The sequence below is a fragment of the Cervus canadensis genome, chromosome 5, assembly GCF_019320065.1.
Source record: "Cervus canadensis isolate Bull #8, Minnesota chromosome 5, ASM1932006v1, whole genome shotgun sequence".
NCBI classification, from domain to species: Eukaryota; Metazoa; Chordata; class Mammalia; order Artiodactyla; family Cervidae; genus Cervus; species Cervus canadensis.
Window position 1 is genome coordinate 5,416,318 of NC_057390.1, and position 22,019 is coordinate 5,438,336.

Sequence of the window (22,019 nt, forward strand, 5' to 3'; positions counted from 1 at the left end):
GGGGAGCGCAGGGGCGCGCGGGGCGGGCGCGGCGCGGGGCTCACGGCGCGCGCGCGTCTCGGCCTCGCCCGCGCACACGCGCCTCCCGGAGGAGAAAGGCGGGCGGGCGGGCTCGGAGCGGCGGCGGCTGCAGCGGGCCGGGCCGGGCCGGGCCGCCGCGAGGGCGGGAGGAGGGGCGGGCGCGGGGCGGGCGGGGTAGGGGGGAGGAGGACGCGGCGGCGGCGGCGGCGGCGGCGGCGGCGGCGATCGCGCCGCTCTCTGCGGAGTGTGCCTGCGCGAGCCGGCGAGCGGGTGAGTGCGCTGGTCGCCGCCAGCCGCCCGGCCAGCCCCGAGGCGGGAGGGGGGCGCCGGGAGCCCCGAGCCGGGGGCGGGCGGTGGGCGGGCGGCGGCCCCTCCGGCGCGGCCGGGATGCACCTTGAACGGCGCCTTTCGTTGCAGCGCGCGGGGGGCCCGATCCTCGGCGGCGGCGGCGGCGCTGACACCTCCCACCATGGACAGCTTCGACTTAGCCCTGCTCCAGGAATGGGACCTCGAGTCGCTGTGGTGAGTCCCTGGTGCCCGCCGCTTGGGCGGGCGCGAGCGCGAGGGGAGACCGTGGCGGCCCGCGCGCCCTCACCTGGGTCGGGGGTTCCGGCGACCAGCCACCGTGGGGGCGGGGAGGGTCCGGGGCGCCCGCCGCGGCGGCTCCTTCCCGTCTCCCCCGGGGGGAGGCCCGGCCGCCCGCTTGTCTTCTCGGCCCCCTTTCCCGTCTCCTCCGCACGGTGCTGTTGGCCCCCAGCCCCGGGGCCGGTGATCTGGGGGAGCCAGGGGCAGAGCGCAGCCTTGATAATGCACCGATTTCTAGAACGTGTCACTAGTGCCGGGGATCCACCCCTCGGTTCCCCCACCGCGCCCCCGCACCTCTCACCTCCCTTCCCTCCGTTTGCGCACCCCGTCGTCACATCAGCGACCCCCTGGAGTTGGGGCTGCAGCCAAGTGCCCTTAGAGGATGCTCCAGCCTCCCGCCTGCCGGCGCCGGGTCCTGGCCGCCGCAGCCTTTCTGTCTCTCCCACCCACTCCCACCCGAGATAGAAAGTGAACCCGAGGGCAGTGGGGCGAGTGCTTCTCCGTGCGGGAATTCCGGAGGCCCCGGCCTTGGGAGACTCATTTCCTCGAGGTTCGCAATCCCTGTGGGCACTTTCTTCACACCTCGCCTGGCCACACTCCTCCTGTCCCCGCTCCAGCCCACGGGCGCCCCGTGTGTCCCCTTATTCCGCGCTCACAGCTCGCAGCTTGGGGAGCGGGCGGCCTGGCGGAAGCCCTCTGTGGCTCGGGCTTCTCACATTGAGGAGCTGCTGTAGGTAAAGCGCCGCTGGAAACAGTTTAATTCTAGTTTCGGGTGTGTTAAAAATCCCATTGGCTGCTTCCACATCCCTCTTATCCACCGCCTCCCCCCATCTCCTAAATGTTTCCAACCAGCCCTGTTCAGGTGGTAAAATTACCGCCTGCATATTCCTGGAGGAACTTGTGTTATGTTTAATATTTACGGAATGAACATCTGTGGAACAAGCATATTAACTGCATTCTGTTCTGCCTCTGGAAATGGCTCATTGTAGAGCTGAGCTTTGGTTTCCCCCACCCCTCCCTTTTCTTCTTTAATTCAGTAAAGAGTTCACATGTGTCTAAAACTGCAAGTGGTGTGCACATGAATATGCAGTGTGCAGTTTTAAAGCTAAACTGCTATTTGATTTATAGATCATATAGATGATTTGTGGATATGTGTATGTTTCCCTTGCTTCATGCTTCCTGTGACTACTCCGTCTAAAACCAGGTGTAACTAACTAAACTGAACACAAAGCTAGTGCATTAGCAAACAGTTTCTTAAAAGAGATCCGAGGTTGAGTAAGTGCAGCTTGCTCTGCATAATGCTGGCACCCATAAAATACACAAGGATGGGCCCTAATGTAATAAAAGTTTTATATATTACACTGGAAACTTCAGAGAGTCAGTGTAGAAAGAATATGAAACATGTTATTACTCTATAAAAGTCACTAATTACTGTGTTGTTGCTTCTGGGGTTTTTTCAGTCTTTCATTTATAGATACTTATTACTTTACAGGTTTACACTTTGAAATGTTGGTTTCTGGCACAAATTCAGTAGGTTTGGAGATAGAAACTGTGCTTTTAAAAGGCAGTTTTTCAGTCAAAGGAAAGAACTTTTTGTTTTGGTGGAGTTTTAGGCTGCTTGTCTGCTTGCTGACTCAAAACTGAAGCCCCCTATGACTCTTACAAGGGATATTTTGAAATTATCAGTCATAATCTGTGACTTTTCCAGCACATGCCTAAGCTCTCTTTTCCTCTGCATCTTTAGTTTCTGGCTGAGTTACCTGGAGCACAGTTACACAAAAAATGTCTGTTGAATTGACTTGAAATTTACATTAGCTACAGTACTTTTATTATTTAAAAAAATTTAAAAATAAGCGTGTTTTTTTTTTTTAAGTTGCTGTACATGCAGTCAGATTTTAATCAATCCATCAGTTTCTCTTTGGCTTATGAAACTGTGCAGGCTTTCTTGCTTAGAACATAGTAGAACACTTTGGCTTGACTGAGGGATTATTTCTATTTTGCAGATGCAGAAGTTACATCTTCTAAGAGCTTATATATTTCTGATCAGTTAAGGTGAAACCAAACTCCTTAAGCATACATTTCTAACATGGAATGGATGCTAATTTCTAACTCGGTTTAATGGTTGACTTTTACATTTTTCTGTTTTTAAGTTTACTTTTAAGCTTATAGGTGACCCCAAATAACTAACATTTGAGTATTTTCTATGGGTCAAAACATTTTCATATCCATTGTTTCCTTACTTGAATCTCATAACAATCCCAAAAGTGGTAAGTGGTAGTAGTCCCATTCTACAGATAAGGAAATAGAGGCCTTGAACTGTAGAATGACTTTACTGAGACCATAAAACAAATGACAGCAGAATTTTTAAGCTAACATTTACCAGACCCTTAGCCAGACATGCTCAGTGCACGTACTTAGCATCTTTAAACTCTGTTCTAAGTACATCACATGTCTTAACTCATTTAATTTTCACGACAACCTTAGGGAACAACCCAGTGCTGTTTTTATTCCCAGTTTACAGATTGGGAAATTGAGGGTTGGGAAGATTAGCAGACCTGCCCAAGGTCACACATCTAGAAGTGGAGGAGCCATGTTTGAACCAAGCATTAATTTCAAAACTCAACTTTTCTGATTTTAAATCAAGCGTATTTTCTAAAGTATTACAGATGTATTCCCATTTTATGAGGGCAGGTCTGGAATTTATTACAAAACAAAATCTTGATGAAGATTCTGCTATAATATTAAAGAGAAGGTCAGAGCCCTTAATTATATTAATTTAAAGTTAAAAGATTTGAAAACAAAATACCATAATTTAGGAAATTACATCTGCTGCCCTATTTGAATTAGCTTATGAAATGTATTTAACTTTAAAATAGAGACCACTAAAAATTTCTTTCTTTAATCCCTTTTAGGAAAACACTGTTCTTTGGGGTGGAGTTGGTGGAGTGTGTGTGTGGGGGGAGAAGGTACTAAGGCAAAAGAGAATGGGATTTTAACAAACAATGTTTTCACTGCTGGATATCATTTTCCAATAAAACAAATTTCAGTTTATTAGTTGTGACTGTGCCTTTGAACCTGAGCTAGCTTAGTCTAGTGGTCACTGGGAGCATCCCCAAATGACTGTAGAGACAGTATAAACTAAAGAGCTCAGTACTGTTGAATTTAATCTCCTCTGCTTCCTTGCACACTCTTTCCCCTCCTCCCCATCCCTCCAGAAACCCCCATTCTTTTTTTTTCAAGGTGGGGGGTGGGGTGGAGATTTTGAACCTGAATCATCCAGATAGCAGTTTCAGTTTTCTTTTCAGCCAAACCTTAAAGTTGAGAAGGGTTGCCTTTATTCCCACTTCTACTTCTCATTTCTGGTTTGAAGCAAGAGTGGAGAGTTTGGAGCAGGTGAAGGCATGCATCCTGTGCCCAGCTCCCTAGCTTCATTCTTAGAGCTGAATCCCTGAAGAGCTGGGGATTCAGTAAATTTCCAGGAGCAGATGCCTAGAGAAGCTGAGCCCCTTCTCAGACTCCACCTCTGTCCCCTCCGTCCCCTCTTTTTCCAATTCTCCATGAGCTTTTGATCAGCTGCTGGCCATGTATGCCATTCCGCAGGGCCTTTAAAATAAAGACCATCCCTTTGAATGGCATGACAGTTGCTTTCATTTATTCACTTAACACATTGTATTGATCATCTCTTAAAGACAAGAGCTCGTGCTGGTTACCACAGGGGATGCAGAGAAGAGTAAACCGTGAGTTGTGCGTGCTGTTGTCTAGTGGAGATGAGACAAGAACACACGTGTTAAAAAGGCTTCAACACTGGTGATTCCCAAGTGAAAAAGGCCATATTTGGGACCAGGGTGGGTGGGTGGTGGAGGAGGGAAAGAGGAAAAATCGAGTTTTAAAAAAAAGGCTTCCGTGGAAAAGGTGGCCTTTGAACTAAGCCTTGAAAGATGAATGGGATTTTTACAGACGGTGGGGGTGGGGTATTGAGAGGACATAGCTGCATCTTGGGCAAAGAAAGAACTGGAACAAAGGCTTTCATGGTGTCTCTGAAAGATCCTTTTATGAGTCATGGTGGAATTACCTATACCAAATATTTTAAAGATTCAGAACTCTGTAATCATGAGGTGGTTTCGGTGACCGAGATAAGCTTTCCACAGTGAACTTAAGTCAAAATTGTATCTAATCTCCCTTAAATATAGACACATGTTAGTTACTGGGGAGAAAGTCTGTTGGAATAAAATAGTAAATATTCAGATCCCTCTCTCCTACTCCTCCGCCCCATAGTTTCACATGGCCCAGAATCCATTTCTTTTTGTTCCAATAGGCTTTCTACTTTATATTCTTTCCAAGTGGAACCTTTGAAGTTGTAATAAATGGATCGTATCATACTCATCAATTTGTTCAATGAGCGTTCACAGAGCATTAGGCAGCCTCTAGGTTAGGTGTCAGAGAGCAGTTGCTTTCAAACGTTTTCTACCATGACTCACAGCAGCAAGTATGTTTAACATTGCAACCCACCACATCATTTGTGTGCACACAGACTCATAACTGAAACTACTGTCACAAGTAACACTTGCCCGCATTATGGGAGAGGCACTTTGATATTTTATATTCTGTTTTTTAAAAATTGCTTATCCATGGGTTGAAACCTGTAGTTTAGGAGGAAAAAAATAAAACCTACTGTAGTAATGCAAAGGAAATTGGATTTGTAGGGAACTTGAAGGAGAATAAGCCATCCAGGTCGGTACTTGCTATAGGAAGAAGCCGAGGCTGCCCCGTTGAGGGGGAGACAGGCTTCCTTGGCGGCTCCACCGTCAAGAACTCGCCTGCCAAAGCAGAGGCCTGAGTTCTATCCCTGGGTCGATAAGATCCCCTGGGTTGAGAAGGAAATGGCAGCCCACTCCAGTATTCTTGCCTGGGAAATCCCAAGGACAGAGGAGCCTGGGGGCTACAATCCATGGGGTCACAAGAGAGTCAGACACGACTAAGCGACTAAGCAACAACAGCAAGGGTTGGGGGAGAGGCCTTTAGGGCAGAGGGGCCTGTGAAAGGCATCCTGGAGAAGTGGGCTTTCAGGAGGAGGAGGTGACAGGGAGGGAAGTGCATATGGAGGGAAAGCTGTGACTAGAAATAAGGCGGGAATAAAGCGTGGAGCTCGTTGGATGAAGTTATTAACTATTAATAACTCAGCTGGGGATGGACTGCACCCCTGTGGGGGGCGGGGAGCCAGGCGGAGGAGCCACTAACCACGCAGTCCCCATGCCGAAGGCTCCCCAGGAGCGCCAGCGGGCCCATTTGGTTGTCTTAAAAGTCAATCACCTTCTTCCAGGCCTCCTTAGGCTCCCCCCATGGTAGGGTCAGAAAACGGCCCCTCGTTGCTGATTTTGACCCTCAGCCCTTTCCTCTAGCTCCAACAAAGCAAACATTTTCAGGCCTATCCCCATTCCTTCTGTACTGTTGGAAGCAGTTTACCAGAGGGAGAGGTGAAGCTGGTACCATCACCTCCACTGGGCGCGGCCTGAGCCCGGGCGTGCCGGAGCCCATTGGTCCAGAGCAGTCCTGTTGGCCGCGCTCCTTCTCATTGGCCGGAGGTGGAGGATGGGTGGCTGCGGGGGCCATCATTGGCCCAGAGCACGCATGCGCAGCGCGTGGAAAAGGGCCTCCCCGGGTGCAGGAATGAGAACGTTTACAGCTGAGTGGCTGCCAGGGCCAGGGCTGGAGGGCTGCGCCTTGGAGGGGCTGGCGGCAAGTGGGAGGTGGCAATCAGGGCAGTGCTGAGCGCAGGGAGCCGAGGGGTGCATCCCCTTGTGGTTCCGTGAGTGGTGTATCTTGGAGGAAGCCAGGGTGGGGTGGTGGGGGACACTGGTTAATTCAGGGCGCTGAAGCTGAGGGTCCTGGGTCCTCAAACTGGGTGTCAGGATAATGGGGAGGATCTGCGCTGGATGTGCATACGGGCTTTAACCAAGGGTTTTAACCAAGAGCCTTTTGATGACGATAAAAATGAGTCTTGTGTGTGAGGAAATGATTCCTTCCTGTGTTCCAGATTCTCTTCTGTGAAAATGTAGGAGGGTTATAAAATGCTAAAAGTCTATTTCGGGAGAATGTCCTTGTGAACCAGAATGGATCTAATCAATGGCACTTTAAATTTAGCAACTTGAACGAGGCCCTTTGGCATAATTTTGGTTAAAATAGCAGTCAAATTAAGAAAAAACTCCCTAAAAATGCAGGATTTTTTTTTTGGGGGGGGGGGGGATAAAGCCTTGGTGGCAAAATAAGGGCCATAAAAGATGATTTTAATATCATTTAATGATAACATAATGTTTCCTTGTTTTGTTTCAAAGTGGAACCCATAAAACTTATTTTAGTGTTGCCTGTTCTCTTTTGTTTGGGAATTTAATTGAGGTTTCTGAACCCAGCTGGCTCCAACCTTGCTTTCTGTTTGGCCCTGGGCAGCTCACAATCTTTCTCATTTCCTATTCTCAGTCTTGTTTAATCACTTATAAAAAGGCGGCACTTATACCGGCCTACCTCATAAGGTTGTGATGTTAAGTAATGAAAGTGTCAATTGCTTCATGAATGCCAAACGCAGTTCTTTTATACCCTTTACTTCCTTCAAAATGTCTCTTTATCATAAACAGGGAAGGATACAGAAAGGTCACGTTGGGTCAGGTCATCCATCTGGTGCAGAGTTCTGTCCCTGGCAGTAGGACCCAGGGACCTTTTTGAGTAGAGGTCAATAGTTTTTCTTAGTTGTACATCATGGTTGAGCAGACAAATACGTCCTTACTTACAGCTGTGCTAGTAACGTGTAGATATATTAACCATTACATAATCTTTGATGTTTCACTGAGAATGTATTGAATTACCACCCATTACATCAAATGACTTCATTTGGCTCTGTGGGTCTCATTAAATTATGTCAGGCTAATCATAATTTAGTTTCAGTAAAAACAAAATAACACAGTTATTCCAGGATGAGAGGGTACCACACCATCCGAGGAACTTAATGGGTTTTAGTCTATGGAAACGAAATACCTGGGGATGTGAAATACCTGGGGATATGATAGGGGCTCTGACTGTTCCCAGCTATTTCACTGGGTTGTCCAAGGATGTCATTAAGGTCAGTGGGTGTGAGTGACAAGGCTGTCTCAGAGAGTATCGACCTGTCCCTAGGAGGCTGAAACCCCCTGCCAGGGACTTTGTAGAATGAGTTTCCAGAGTAAGCCGACTGGCAGCAGGAAGTTATCTCTGAGTCCTTCCAGCTTCAGAATTCTGTGATCATTCCTATCACATGCGAGCAGGAATCAAAGACAGCCAAAGTCATTAATTGTGTTCACTTGTGTATTTTACCCTTTGCAATTTCTCTGCTCACATGTGGGGAAAGGCATGGAGGGTACTTAGTCTTCTTCACATTAATTTCTTCCCAGGAGGCTCGTTGTTAGCTGAGGTAAACAACAGTGACTGTAATTTGGTGACCACACTAACATAGCAACTCAGTTTAGAGTTATGTGCTTAACTTGAACTGAAATAATTTTATTTTTCCTTTTTTTATGGACAGGAAATTAGTTTCCGAAAACCCTCTTGAGGTTGTAATAGGAGTCAGTTAGTCTTAGGTAAATTTTTCTTGTCATACCTGCACTGTTTACCTGAGTTATGAAATGACAGACCAAATTTTCTGTCAGCGTTCATTGAAATGATAATTAGTTACCTGGCAGTTTAGATAGCAAAAGGCTTTATTCTAGCCGATCATCAGCAGTTCTGGGAAATAATCTGTCTGCTTTTGTTTTCGAATTTCAAGGTATATTTATTTTTCTATAAAATATATCTTGAGGAAGAAGGGACTTAGGGCTTAGAAAATAGTTTTGAAGTATAAAGGTCCATATATTTACCTATCACTCAGGCCAGTGCTTCTCAAATTTTAACCTGCATCTAGATAAACTGTATCTTGATAAAATATAGATTCTGATTTAGTAGGTACAGGGCAGGGTTGTTACTGTTGTTCACTCACTCAGCCGTGTCTGACTCTTTGGGACCCCATGGACTGTAGCACACCCCGTTATGAGTCTGCAATTTTAATCAGCTCCCAGATAGAACTGCTGGTCCTTAGACCAAACCTTGAGTAGCAAGAAGTAAAAGAATAAACATTCCTTTGAAAAGAAGCTCTTTAAAAAATTTGCATCATCTTTTTGTTTTGAGAAGGCTCTGCATGATAACATTATAATTCCACAGTGCTGGGAGGTTACATTTTGATGCGGCATTTATTTTATTTTCGTGAGTCTTCCTAATACAATTTTGATGAGTGAGGGGGTGGTTAATTGTATTCTAGTGGGGATATTGTGGGAAATAAACATAAAAACCTAAGTAAACAAAGTTTGTAATAAATAGGCTAATCACTTTTTATAGCTTTACAGTTCTTGTCAGCCCTTCAGAGACAGAGTCCTGCATTAGGAGCCAGTGCTTAGAGTGACTGGATTTGGAGTTTTACAAATACTCTGGGTTTCTCAGGAATCTCACAAACGTTCCTATCGGTGCCCAGGACTCAGACCAAATGGTCCCATTCTCTTTAAGAAGGAACTAGGGGTGGGGTGGGGCAGGGAGGTGGCAGTGATGGGGGAGGGGGTAACTATTTGCAGAATTACTGCACTGCCCTGTGGCCACAGCTGCAAACTGCACCTCTCCCAGTGTCCTAAAAGAAATCACAACTCAGCTCCAGGTGGAACCCAAGGTGGGCTCAGAGCCTCTGGGGGGACCGTCCCTCCCTCAGCAGAGTGCCCGAGTCCATTAGGCAGTCAGACTTAGCTGCTGTTTAGCCATGTTTAATATCCAGTCCTGTTTCATTAGAAAAATAAGTGCAGATGAGACTGATTATGTGAGTAAATACAGCACAGTTGACTTTGAGTGTACTGTGAGCTTGGCGGGAAATTTATTTACTTTATCTTCTTAATGAGGGTTTGTGTGCATGCACACACATACACACACACAGATTTTCGTTCTCTGAGATAGGCATGGAAGAGTGAAGCTGATAGGAGCAAGCCAGATTGGGCTTTAGCAATTGTGACTATTTCAGATTTGGAAAAAAGAGCCGACTTTTCAGGAATGATAGTGACTGGTTTAAAATGTGCAGCCTGGAGACACATGTGACCCCCTCAGAGGAAGTGCTCACTGTTGCTTTTAGCCCGTTGTTTGGGGCAGCGCTTTGCATTTGTGCTTTTAGTGGCTGGAATATTGCCTTCTACCTCATAATCCATTGTTATCCAATTGCATTTAACCATTTCCTGTAATAGGCAACATTAGATTCTGTGTAACTTCTCCTTTAGATAGTGAATAAGCGAGAAGGAAACAGCTGCCCCCAGGCATGGAGATAGATCAGACCCATCAGAAGGAAGCAGGGGTTTGGTTATTGCTTAGATTTATACTATTATCATCAAATTAATGTATTTTCTCTTACTTTGGAGAAAACATTATTTAATGACTACCAATAATGATACAGATAATGGAATAGCCAGGTGATTTGCACAGCTCCCTAGTCAAGGAGGGGAGGCTCTCAGAGTCACTGGTTTGCTGTGTTGGGGCCTAAGTGGAAACAGTGACAGATTTTATTTTCTTGGGCTCCAAAATCACTATGAATGGTGACTGCAGCCACAAAATTAAAAGATGCTTTCCCTTGGAGGAAAAGCTATGACAAACCTAGACAGCATATTAAGGAGCAGCGACATTACTTTGCTGACAAAGGTCTGTATACTCAAAGCTACAGTTTTTCCAGTAGTCATGTATGGATATGAGAGTTGGATGATAAAGAAGGCTGAGCACCCAAGAATTGATAACTTTCAAATTGTGGTGCTGAAGACTCTTGAGAGTCCCTTGGACGGCAAGGAGATCAAAGCAGTCAATCCTAAAGGAAATCAATCCTGAACATTGATTGGAAGGGCTGATGCTGAAGCTGAAGCTCCAGTACTTTGGCCATCTGATGTGAAGAGCTGACTCATTAGAAAAGACCCTGATTGATGCTGGGAGAGACTGAAGGCAGGAGAAGGGGGCGAGAGAAGATGAGATGGCTGGATGGCACCACCGATTCAATGGACATGAGTTTGAGCAAACTCCAGGAGATAGTGAAGGACAGGAAAGCCCGGCATGCTGCAGTCTGTGGGGTCGCAAAGAGTCTGAAATGACTTACTGACTGAACAACAAACAGCAACAGCAAGAAGAAACACCCAGCTGTTCCTTTGGAATAAAAAAAGCAATTGATAGTGGTGGGCCAAATTCTGGACTTTGGCTATGTAATTCAGAAGTGGGGCTTGACTAACGAGATAGGCTGGCCTGTCTCTGCAGTTCACTGAAATAGAGGCTTAGGGTCTGGAATGGGTTGGCCCATCCACTTTCTGAAATATGTCACTTAGCCCCTCTTGTGGTCCATAGCAGCAGTGGAAATGAGGATTCCTTGGATAGGAGGGTGTAACTTTAGAGACCCTCCGAGCCAAGTATGTAAGCTGTCTGTCATCCGAGGGAGCAGGCTATAGCATCAGCAGTGATGGGGAAACCATACCTCTTCAACAACCTCCATATGTTAACAGCTTTCTCTCTTTGGTGGAAAATTGAACAGTTAATAGTTGTATGGCTATGTTGTATGGCTGGCTATGGAAGTTCAGGATGAAGCCTTTGCCTGGCTCCCGTTGTCTGGGCTCATGTTGGGGTGAGGAGGGAACATCCATGCTGTTCCCAAGTGCCCTGATCATCTGCTGGTCATGATATTGGCGCTCAGGACAGATGCTGCCCGCAGAGGCTGCTGAGTCCTTCTCAGAATCGCCTCCATGTGCCAGAGTGGGCGGCCCAGCTGGACTTTCCTGTGTGTGTGTGAGTGTGTGTGTGTGTGTGTGTGTGTGTGTGTGTGTGCGTGTGCGTGTTCATCAAAGGTAGATCCCTCCCCAGAATATGGCATGGCTTCTTCTGAGAACTAAATCTTTTAGGTGACTTTCCTTCAGAGTGTGTGTGTATTTTTCAGTAAGTAGACTTTAATCTTTTAGTACAAGCAGAGTATCTGAGAAAAGTATCTTATGGGAAAGCAGTGAATTTCACATATCACTTTAGTCCCCGCCTCTCCCCTCCCACCCTGCAAGTTGAATGAAAACTTCAAGGCTGAGTTAACAAGTTCTGAATATGGAAATTAAATATTTATAGTAGAAAAAGAAAGAAAGTATGGTAATATCATTTCTAGTATTTAGGTAGATAATTAGTTACATAAATTGATTTCTATTCTTTTCTTTACTGTTATCCCTCAGCAGGATAAAAGTAATGTTTTAACATCCTGAAATAGTATATACAATATCTAACACAATATGTATGCCTAAGCTGCTCTTCATATCCCTCTTTCTCTATAGATTTATAGGTTTCTGTCTTGAGATTACTAAGCCAGACACAGAAATAAGCACCACATTTTTAGCCCTTGGTGTTTAAGCTTCAAACAGATTATTTCAAATAATCTCAGTAGGGTTTGTACCTGTTTTAATAGGGAACCCAGTGGAGTACATAAAAGAGTACCCTCTCCATTATGGAGTTTCAGGGAAGATTTCCTGGGGAAAGTGACATCCAATTTGAGTTTTGAAGGATGAATTGGAGGTCGGCTAGGAGAAGAGGGTGCTGCAGGTGCAATAGTGAAAGTAAGGTGGAGGGGTGCGGGACGGTGTGTGGGGACAGCAGCTGTGACACGTGCAGGTAGGTTGTGGGTCTGCAGCACCCCAGGCAGGGAGCAGCCGGAGAGGAGGCTGGGGTGCGGAGGGCCCCACCTGGCATTTCAGGGAGCTTTGACGTTTTCCAGTAGGCAGTGGACTGCTGCGTGAGCAGGGGAGCAAAATGGTCCCACTTAGGTTTTATTATTATTTCTAGAAGGCATTTGGCATGGGTGAGTCTGGGGGCCGTGATGGGCCACGTCTGGAGGATCAGGTCAGGCAGGAAGGATAGAGGGAAGAGGAGGACTAGAGAAGTCTTAGGGAAGTACACTGGAAATTTCGCTGATTGACTTGTTGGGGGAATGAGGGAGACTGGGGTCGGGGGCAAAGATGCTTTGAGGATGTTTGGCTTGTGTGGTGAGGTGGGAGTATAGGGGGAGGAGCAAGCTGAGTGGGGAAGGATGGAGTGTTTGGATCTTAAAGTGTTCCGTTTGAAATCCCTGCAGACCATCCGGGTAGAGTTGCCTGAAGCAAGCTTGCCGTGTGGTAGTGACCTTTTGAAAGAAGGCAAGGACAAAATAGATATTTGGGAGTTATCATTATATAGGTGCTAGTGACAGTCATGTGATTGGACGGGATTAACTAGGAAGAGAGAGAGGAGAATACGTTGGCTGAGGACCCAGAGGAGCAGTGGGTTGGAAGGCCAGCCTGAGCAGGAGGTTGAAGAAATAGTCAGAGGGATGGAAGCCCGGGGAGAGAGGGGTTCGTGGCTGCCTGCTCTGTTTTATGGAAGTGTGGTTGGTTTACAATGCTGTGTTCATCTCTGCTCTGCAGCAAAGCGATTCAGTTATACATGTGTATGTACCCGTGTTCACATTCTTTTCCGTTAGGGTTTGGCATACAGTGTGGAGTATAGTTCCCAATGCTACCCAACAGGACCTTCTGGTTTGAGACGGAAACTGTTAGTCACTCAGTTCTGTCTGACTCTTTGCGACCCCGGGGACGGTGGCCCGCCAGGCTCCCCTGTCCATGGGATTCTTCAGGCACGAATCCTGGAGTGGGTTGCCATTTCCTTCTCCAGGGGATCTTCCTGACCCAGGGATTGAACCCGGGTCTCCTGCATTGCGGGCAGATAGCTTCTTTACCATCTGAGACACCTAGTGGTTTATCCATCCTGTCTATGCTAGTTTGCATCTGTTCCCACAGTGCATCCCTCCTCCTCCCTGCCTGCCCCAGTGGGCAGCTGCTTTAGAGGAGTCACTAGTGTGAGGAGGCTAGGGTGGTTTTTTGATTCAGAAGGAATTGGACGAGGCTACATTGCCAGGAAAAATTAGTGGACTTTTCTCACGGTGAACTGTTGAACATGGATTATTAAAAATGTTTTCAAATAGACAAGACTGACAGAGTCAGGTGCCCTGGGACATTGCTCTGACATTTAACAGCAGGATCTCCTTAGAAGGGTGCTCATCAGCCCATTTGGCCTCAGGGTTTCATAGTTTTTCTTCATAAGGAAGTGCAGTGAGCCTTTTACATGTATGGTATCTCAATTAATCTTCCTTACCTGTGAGGTCAGTTCTCTTATTCCCAATTTTATAGAGAAGGAAACAGTACCTTGCCCAAAGCCCCAAAGCTCCACAGCCAGCGCAGGCAGAGCTGGGGTTTTAGCCCAGGCGGTCTGGCTCCAAGGTCCTTCCTCGTGGCCATCATCCTATCAGAAGTTATCTCAATATCTCTCAATGACAGACTTATAGGGTATGGGTTCTGAGGTCCCTTCTGATGTTAAGATATTTGTAATTTATGTGTATATGCATATACATGTGTGTGTGTGGTCTCCAACAGGTACAATAAGGTATATATGGAAAGGCATCTCGAGATTTACTTTCAACTTTTAAATTCAGGATGAATAGTACACTGTGTCCAATTATTGTATATTTCAGATAAATGTAATTCTGATCAAACAGGCTTTCCTATGCTAGGATTTTCTGAAATTCATTGTCATTTTAGGTACTGCTCTTTTTGTCAGCATTTCAAACATATAGAAACTTTGTATCCTCGTAAAACCACTAATTTGACAAGTTTTATGCATGAAGAAATGGTCACAACTGTTCACCCCAGCTGGTCCAATCTACCCCAACACCTAAATGTAATTTTATTAATAACAATAATGATGCAGCAGACAAATTAGTAAAACTACCTTATGAAAGTAATTTGAAACTGTGTAAGTGATTCTTTTTCATACACATTTTCCTGCAGTTTCTTCTTAGTTTCTACATAAAGACAGACTGTCTCTTCAAGCTATGTTACTGCTTCTATAAAAAGTGTTATCTTGATGACATGGAAAGAGTAAATAGGCTTAATTTGTGTCACAAGATATTTGGGTGAAGTAAAGTTAATAGATTCTTGGCATAAGGAATTGTGACATGTTGAACAGGTGACAAAAATAACTTTGAATGCCTCCTTTAAAAATCCTTGAATAAGACAGTTTAAATTTTAAGGAAAAAAAATCTGCTTGGCTGATAAAATTCCAGAACACTGACATTTGATAATGGGAAGGGCAGAGGTTTTGAACCAGCATGTGGTGGGTTCTGGCTATGTCATTTACAAGGTGTACTACATTAGACTAGTAAACTAACTTCTCTGTTTCCTAACCTCAGTTTCCTCATGTATAAAATAGGCAATAATGCCTATGCAACTGAATTGCTATCCAGATTAAATAAGATAATATAGCCCAGCACACAGTAGGTCCTCAAGAAGTGCTAACTTTATTATTCATTCTTTTTTCCCTCTCATGGTTACTTAATTTTTTTTTTTTTTTACTTAATGTTTTGATTAGCAATTGTATTCAATGGTTGTATCCATTCTGTGGCTGAAAAGATACTCAGAAACTCAGAGTCAGTTTGTATCTTAATTTTTAGCTGATATCTTCCCCCCACCCCAAAGGCCTGTGCTTGTGTTTATCTGATGACTGCAGGACATAGGCTTAGAAGATGGTCTAATACTTTTTTCTCTAGAGGGCAAGGATTCGTTCTTCTGGCTCCTCAGTGCTAATATTAAACATTATGAGCCCTGTGCATTGTGAGTGCTAAGAATTACCTGTTTTAAAAATTTATTATATGTGTTTTAGTTAAGATAGAGAACAATTAAAACCGGAACTTCAAAATTGGTGAAGCAATTATATTATTGTTCAGTTGAGGTGGACTTAGGAGCAATGACTATGGATAGCCCAAATGGAAATGTTTATATTCTTTTCTGTCAGTACAAACAGATCATTATTTCAGATGGATAACTATACCTTGACCTCATATCTCTACTTCAGTCCATACCCGTATGCCTGCTCCCCAGTCTTCGGTCATAGAATGACCCCAGATTCTCCAGTGGGATGACTGTTCCTTGTGCTTTTGGTACAGTGACCCGAAGTCATGCAGTCCTCATTTCTATAGACTCTAGATTCCCCTGCTTTCCATTCTCTTGATCCCCTTCTTCTTTCATCTCTGCATTAATCACTGATGTAGATCATGGGATAGCTTTACATCATATTGCTGGATCCTGGCAAATCTGGAGATGAGTCATGAAGTATTTCTTTCATATTGAAATGTGAAATCAACCTCCCCTAGGAGTTGTTTATGACATCTCTTAGGTTTGTCTCCCTGCAAATAAGTTAAATTGGTGAAGCAGGTTAAATGTTAGGGTTGTAATTTGTATCAGGCAGCTTTTGTCAGGTGATGCTCTGGTAACAAACACCCCCCAGATCCCTGGCTTATAGCTGCAAATTGTTGTTCTTGTCCATGTTACATGGCAGGTGAAGGTCAGGTGTGCACTTGTGTCTTTTTCATTCCCAGACGCAGCCTGACAGCACGCTTCTGAAATATGCCATCCTCTCGATAGAGGGGACAGAGAGCTTTTGCTGGATATGGAGTCTGTCATATGGCTCCCATGTCATTGGCTTAAAAAGTTGAAAGGTCAAGCCTGACATCAGTTGGAAGGAAAGTATCCCTCTTTTCCAAAGCAGCACTGCAGGTCACATGCCGGTCAGCAGGGATCCATGTTCTCTTAAAGGGAGGGCGATGAAAAAGTGGAAAGTGGAATAGTCTACTATGTAATTAATCAGTGTGTGTCTGTGTGTGTGTGTGTGTGTGTGCATGTATATGCATACATGCATGCTTGGTCACTCAGTCGTGTCCGACTCTTTGCAACCCCATGGACTGTAGCCTGCCAGGCTCCTCTGTCCATGGAATTTTCCAGGCAAGAATACTGGAGTGGGTTGCCGTTTCCTTCTCCAGAGGATCTTCCAGACCTAGGGATAGAGCCTGCATCGCTTACATCTCCTGCATTGGCAGGCAGGTTCTTTACCTCTGCACTGGGGGAGTCATATGTGTGTGTGTGTGTGTGTATGTATGTATGTAGGTGTGTATGTGTGTGTGTGTGTGTGTGTGTGTGTGTGTGTATGTATGTATGTATGTATGTGGACTTCCCTGGTGGCTCAGTGGTAAAGAAAATGCCCGCAATGCAGGAGGCCCAGGTTCGATCCCTGGGTCGGGAAGATCCCCTGGAGAGGAGTATGACAGCCCACTCCAGTACTCTTGCCTGGAGAGTCCCATGGAGAGTAGCCTGGTGGGCTGCAATGCATAGGGTTGCAGAGTCAGACATGACTGAAGCGACTTAGTAGCAGCATCATGTATGTGTGTATAAATGTTTATAAGTGTATACACACACACACACACACACACACATATATATGTGTGTATATAGTTAATCAGTGTTTTTAGATTAAAGAAAAATAGCAAGATTCAAAAAAGAGTTTATAGAACTGTCTGGTACGTATACTTTTATGTTATAGAAGATTTCTGTCTTTTGGCCTGTGGTTTTCTTTTTACTGGAATTTATCATCTCTTTTGAATCTACACTTTGAAAAAAAGGGACAGATGATAAACCCTAGTAAGATGTTTTCATCCAAAGGTCCAAAGTTTCTGTGTTACAGACTTATAACATTAGGGAAATTGTTTTTAAAAATATGTGTTTAGTTAAACTTTCATCTCTAAATAATTTGCCTCCACCATGTAGAAATGAATACTGTTATTCAATTATTATGTCCTGATTTGTAAATTAATAACTTGACTTTGCTTGCAACTAATTATAATCAAGTTGTAAATGAGGAGCAAAATCCATATGCCTTGGAAGGGAATCAGGCAATAAATTATCTGCTTTACAGAAAAAGTCTCATTAATGTCTTCTTTAACTGAAGCTTTACATATAGCTTGAACGTAGTTTTGATGTTTAAAAAAAATTTAAGTAACAAAAGAAGATGTGTGAACCTACAAGTACATGGGGAATGATAAATAACCATTGATGTGAATTAATGAGTGTGTGTTTATTGGGGTCCTAGAGCAGAAGGTATGAAGGGAATTTCCTGGATCTTCATAGTATTTCTCAGAGCTTAGTCATACTTTATTATATATAAAGCCCACTTTTTTCCTTATGGGTTTTAGAATAGGCAGGGTCCATATTCAGATCTTTAGAAAAGAGCTAAATATAATGCTTGCTATGTATTTTAGGGTTATGTTACTTAAGAAACATGTTCACTATTATCGGAATAAGATATTCTTCTACATTAATTCTAATGAAATTGAAGAAAGAGAGTCCACACCAATATTGTGATGTGCTTAATGGTGGTTAAAATCTCCAGGAGACTGGCCCAAAGTAAAAATATAAACTTTATAAGTGAAAATGTAGTCATTACTTTCAGTTTGTGTGAGCATCAAGATGCAATATTTTGAACCAATTACAACAAGACCCATTAGAGAATTAAAACATGAACAAATTAGTGTTCTTTAATGGGCCTAGCCGGAGAAGGAAATGGCAACCCACTCCAGTGTTCTTGCCTGGAGAATCCCAGTGATGGGGGAGCCTGGTGGGCTGCCGTCTATGGGGTCGCACAGTCGTCTATGACTGAAGCGACTTAGCAGCAGCAGCAGCAGCAATGGGCCTAGCAGAAGATCTTTGTTTCTTCAAAATCTTTTCTAATTCTCATCACTTAACCTTCTTGGCTATATAAACAAAAGATTTTTCCTTTCACATTTTCTAGAGCTGTGTGTATTCCAAGAAAATATTTCTTAAATAACGGATAGTTGAAACATCTAAAATAAATTCTGAATTTTATATGTTTACATCTCAGATGGAGATGAATAAAAATAAAAGAGCAACCTTTTTAGTTGCAATTAATTATATATTGATGAAAATGTGGATGACTAATAATTTGTACTTTATTTTTTGTATATTAATCTTTACCTGCAACTTTGCTGGATGTATTCATTAGTCTTGATAGTTGGGTAGTGGTGTGTTTGTGTGCATGTATGTATGTGTTCCTTTGAATTTTATATATGCAAGATCAGCTCATTTGCAAATAGAGATAGTTTTGCTTTTTCCTTTTCAGTCTGAATGTCTTTTATTTCTTGTTTGACTGGTCTGTTGGAACCCCCAGTACAAAGTTGAATATCAGCGGTGAGAATGGATATTCTAGACTTGGTCCTGATCTTAGGGGGAAGACATTTAGGCGTGTGCTATTCAGTATGATGCTGTCTGTGGGTTTTCATAGATGTCTTTTTATCAGGTTGAGGAAGTTTCTTTCTGCTCCTAGTTTATTGAATGTTGTTATCATGAAAGTGTTTCATTGGTCAAAGGCTTTTTCTGCATCTATTGATCTGATCATGTGAATTTTGTCCTTTATTGTGTAAATGTGATTTATTACATTGACTAATTTTTGTATGTTGAACCAACCTTGCATTCCCAGAATATCTCACATTGTCATGGTGTATAATTCTTTTGTACAATGCTGGACTCTTTTTGCTAATAATTTTGTTGAATTATTAAAAAATACAGACATTTTGTCAGCTTCTTTTTTATTATTAGAAGCTCATGAATACGGGGGAGAAAAATGTTGGTACATGACTCCTTAATGGAAATATGAAGTTTCATTTCTGCTCATACTGTTAATGACTGTCCTTCAAGTGATAACCAAATTTCAAAATATGCCTACCTGAGTACTCAAGTTCAGAAACTTTTATATGATGGTTATCTGAAGAGCTTTACCTTGAAACTTGCTTAAGAAATTCCCACACCATGTCATTTCTTGCCTGACACATTGAAAGTTTAGGTCCTGACCTTGTGAAAGTCACTCAGTTTTTTTGTTTGTTTTGGGTCTGAATTCTTTTTTTTTTTTAATTTGTTTTTTTAATTTGAGTTAGATTTTTATTTTTACAATGTTGTGTTGATTTCTGCCATACAGCAGTGCAAATCAGCCATAATTATACATACATCCCCATCCTCCCCAGCCTCCCTCACTTGCTCCCATCCCATCCTTCCAGGTCATCACAGAGCACGAGACTGGGCTCCCTGCGCTACACAGCAACTTCCCACCAGCTCTCCAGCTTATGCGTGACAGTGTGTATATGTTGGTGCTGCTTTCTCTACACTCTCCCTCCCCCACTGAGCTTAGTTTTCTAATCAGGAAATAGGAATATGAGAAGCAAGTGAAACGTATGCTGTGAATGTGCTCTTAAGATATTATGTGATGTTAGGATAGAATTATTTACATTTACTTAAGTATGTCAATGTAACTTTTTAGCAGTGGGTTCACAAACTCAAATACCTTCAGGGACCAGGAAGACCCAGTAATTGTCTGAATGTGCTGAGTTGCTTTAGTTGTGTCAGACTTTTTGTGACCCAATGGACTGTAGCCCGCCAGGCTCCTTTGTCCATAGGATTCTCCAGGCAAGAATATACTGGAGTGGGTTGCCATGCCCTCCTCCAGGGGACCTTCCTGATCCAGGGATCAAACCCGCATCTCTTACGCATCCTGCATTGGCAGATGGGTTCTTTACCAGTAGCACCACCTGGGAAGCCCCAAAGGAGACTTGTCTGAAACAGTTACATAATTAGACGTGATGGAGCCTGTGGCCAGTTGGATGCTCTGACAACTTGTTTCAGGACCTTCACATTTAAAATAAAATGAATGCAACAAACCAACCCTCCCACTGACCTGGCCAGACATCACACATCTTCTTCCTCTGTGGGATTCCTGGTAGAAACAGTAAGAGAGTGTGAACCCTGGGTGTCTGGTTCTAGCTCCACCATGGAGAAGTTTCATAACCTCTCTGTTTTATTTTCTCATTTGTAAAAATGCAGATAATGTACACCTTGCCTGCTCCAAGGGCTGTTGTGAGAGGCTGAAATGAGATAGCATGTGAAAATGACCTGAACACTATTGTCGTTTACATTGTTGTTGTTCTTTAGTTGCTAAGTTGTGGCCGTCTCTCTGTGACACCGTGGACTGTATGTAGCCTGCCAGCCTCCTCTCTCTGTGGGACTCTCCAGGCAGGAATACTGGAGTGGGTTGCCAAGGGGTCTTCCTGATCCAGTGCTTGAACCCGTATTCTCTTCATTGGCAGGTGGATTCTTTACCACTGAGCCACCTGGGATTAAGCCTATATAAATGTGAGGACTATTGTTTTTTTTTTTTTCTGCTTCTGTAAATCTTAGCTTTTCAACAAAGATACTTTTCTTGTTAAGAAGATTCCGTAGCCACACACTGGAAAACTCCAAAAGGCCAGCTAGTAAAGTCCCCTTTCAATAGTATAAGCTTGGTAATAGATGCAAAGCCCATTTGATATATTTGCTGGACTTGAATTGTTACCTGCATTTTCCTCTTGGCATTGCAGTAAAAAGAACTATGATCTTGTTTTTCTCACCATTACTTTCTCTTAGATATGTGAACACTTTCGACAGTACCAGCAATATGGCTTATAATTCTCACAAACCAGAGATGGAATCTGTAAGAGTTTTCTGTGGTTTCCTTAACAAATAGACAGAAAGTCAAAACTTAAGCTTTCTTGGTTTTCTGGTATTTGAAAGAGTGATTTCTGTAGTTTGCGGATGGCAGTAAATCAAGTGCCAATATCTTGAAGCCTCTGTGGGAGGTTCTTTTGGTGCAAGATGTAGCTTGTGGATCAGACTCTGCACAAGATTTGCTTGGCCACAGCAGCGTCTATCTCCTCAATTGGCAGGACATAGTCATAGGAGCTCATGATTACGTTTATTGAACTGTGCACAAAACACTCAGAAGAGGTCATGTGGTCTCTACTCTGAAAAACATGAAGTCTGGTTGGAGAGAAACCAGTATCCCTGAAGTAGCTCTAGAAGCTAGACTCCCAGACCATTAGGTCCGTGTGGACGGAGACTTGGGATCATCTCTGCAGCCCAGTTTCCTCATTGTACAGTGAAGAACATTGATCCCATACACAGTGTTAATATCTACGGTGTAGTCCAGGAGTTCTTAAATCTAGCTGCTTCCCAGAATCACCTAGACATTCAGAGTCTCTAGGGTGGGGGACCAGGGATTTGTACTGGCGTATGAAACACCGACAGTCTCAGGCGATTTGGGCATAGCCAGTTTGCTGCATGGATTTGGGAATGGAAATGGTCCAGCTGGGAGTGGTTTTGGAGTTTAGGGTATAGAAATCTCAGTGAAAGGCCAAAGGCCCTGATGGAGGACTTGTATGTTTGCGGTCAAGGGATAGGAGAGCTGTTAGGGAAAGGTGTGGAGTTGGGAACTGGCGTGGCTACGGTGATAAGAAAGATGTTTACATCAGACCAGCCTCTTGAATAGAAAGGGGCTGAAGGGGCGTTCATACCTTTGCTTTGACAAAGAGCTATGACAGGCTCAAGACATTCTGATGTCACTTTGACTTGTATGTGTGTGTGTGT

The 22,019-nt window shown here is 44.0% G+C and overlaps 1 protein-coding gene across 6 annotated transcripts in view; it reads left to right on the top strand.

Moving 5' to 3' along the window:
* The window catches only part of LOC122441418 (AF4/FMR2 family member 3-like), a 316,863-nt gene that overhangs the window by 46,250 nt on the left and 248,594 nt on the right, over positions 1-22,019 (top strand). For 4 of the 6 annotated variants that reach the window (XM_043467955.1, XM_043467953.1, XM_043467956.1 and 1 more), the window contains one exon: positions 439-543. In XM_043467955.1, the coding sequence (XP_043323890.1) occupies positions 491-543 (53 nt within the window). In that variant the 5' untranslated portion in view covers positions 439-490. Of the gene's footprint in view, positions 1-136; positions 292-438; positions 544-22,019 lie in introns of those variants that run through there. The other 2 variants (XM_043467952.1, XM_043467958.1) reach the window with 2 other exon arrangements.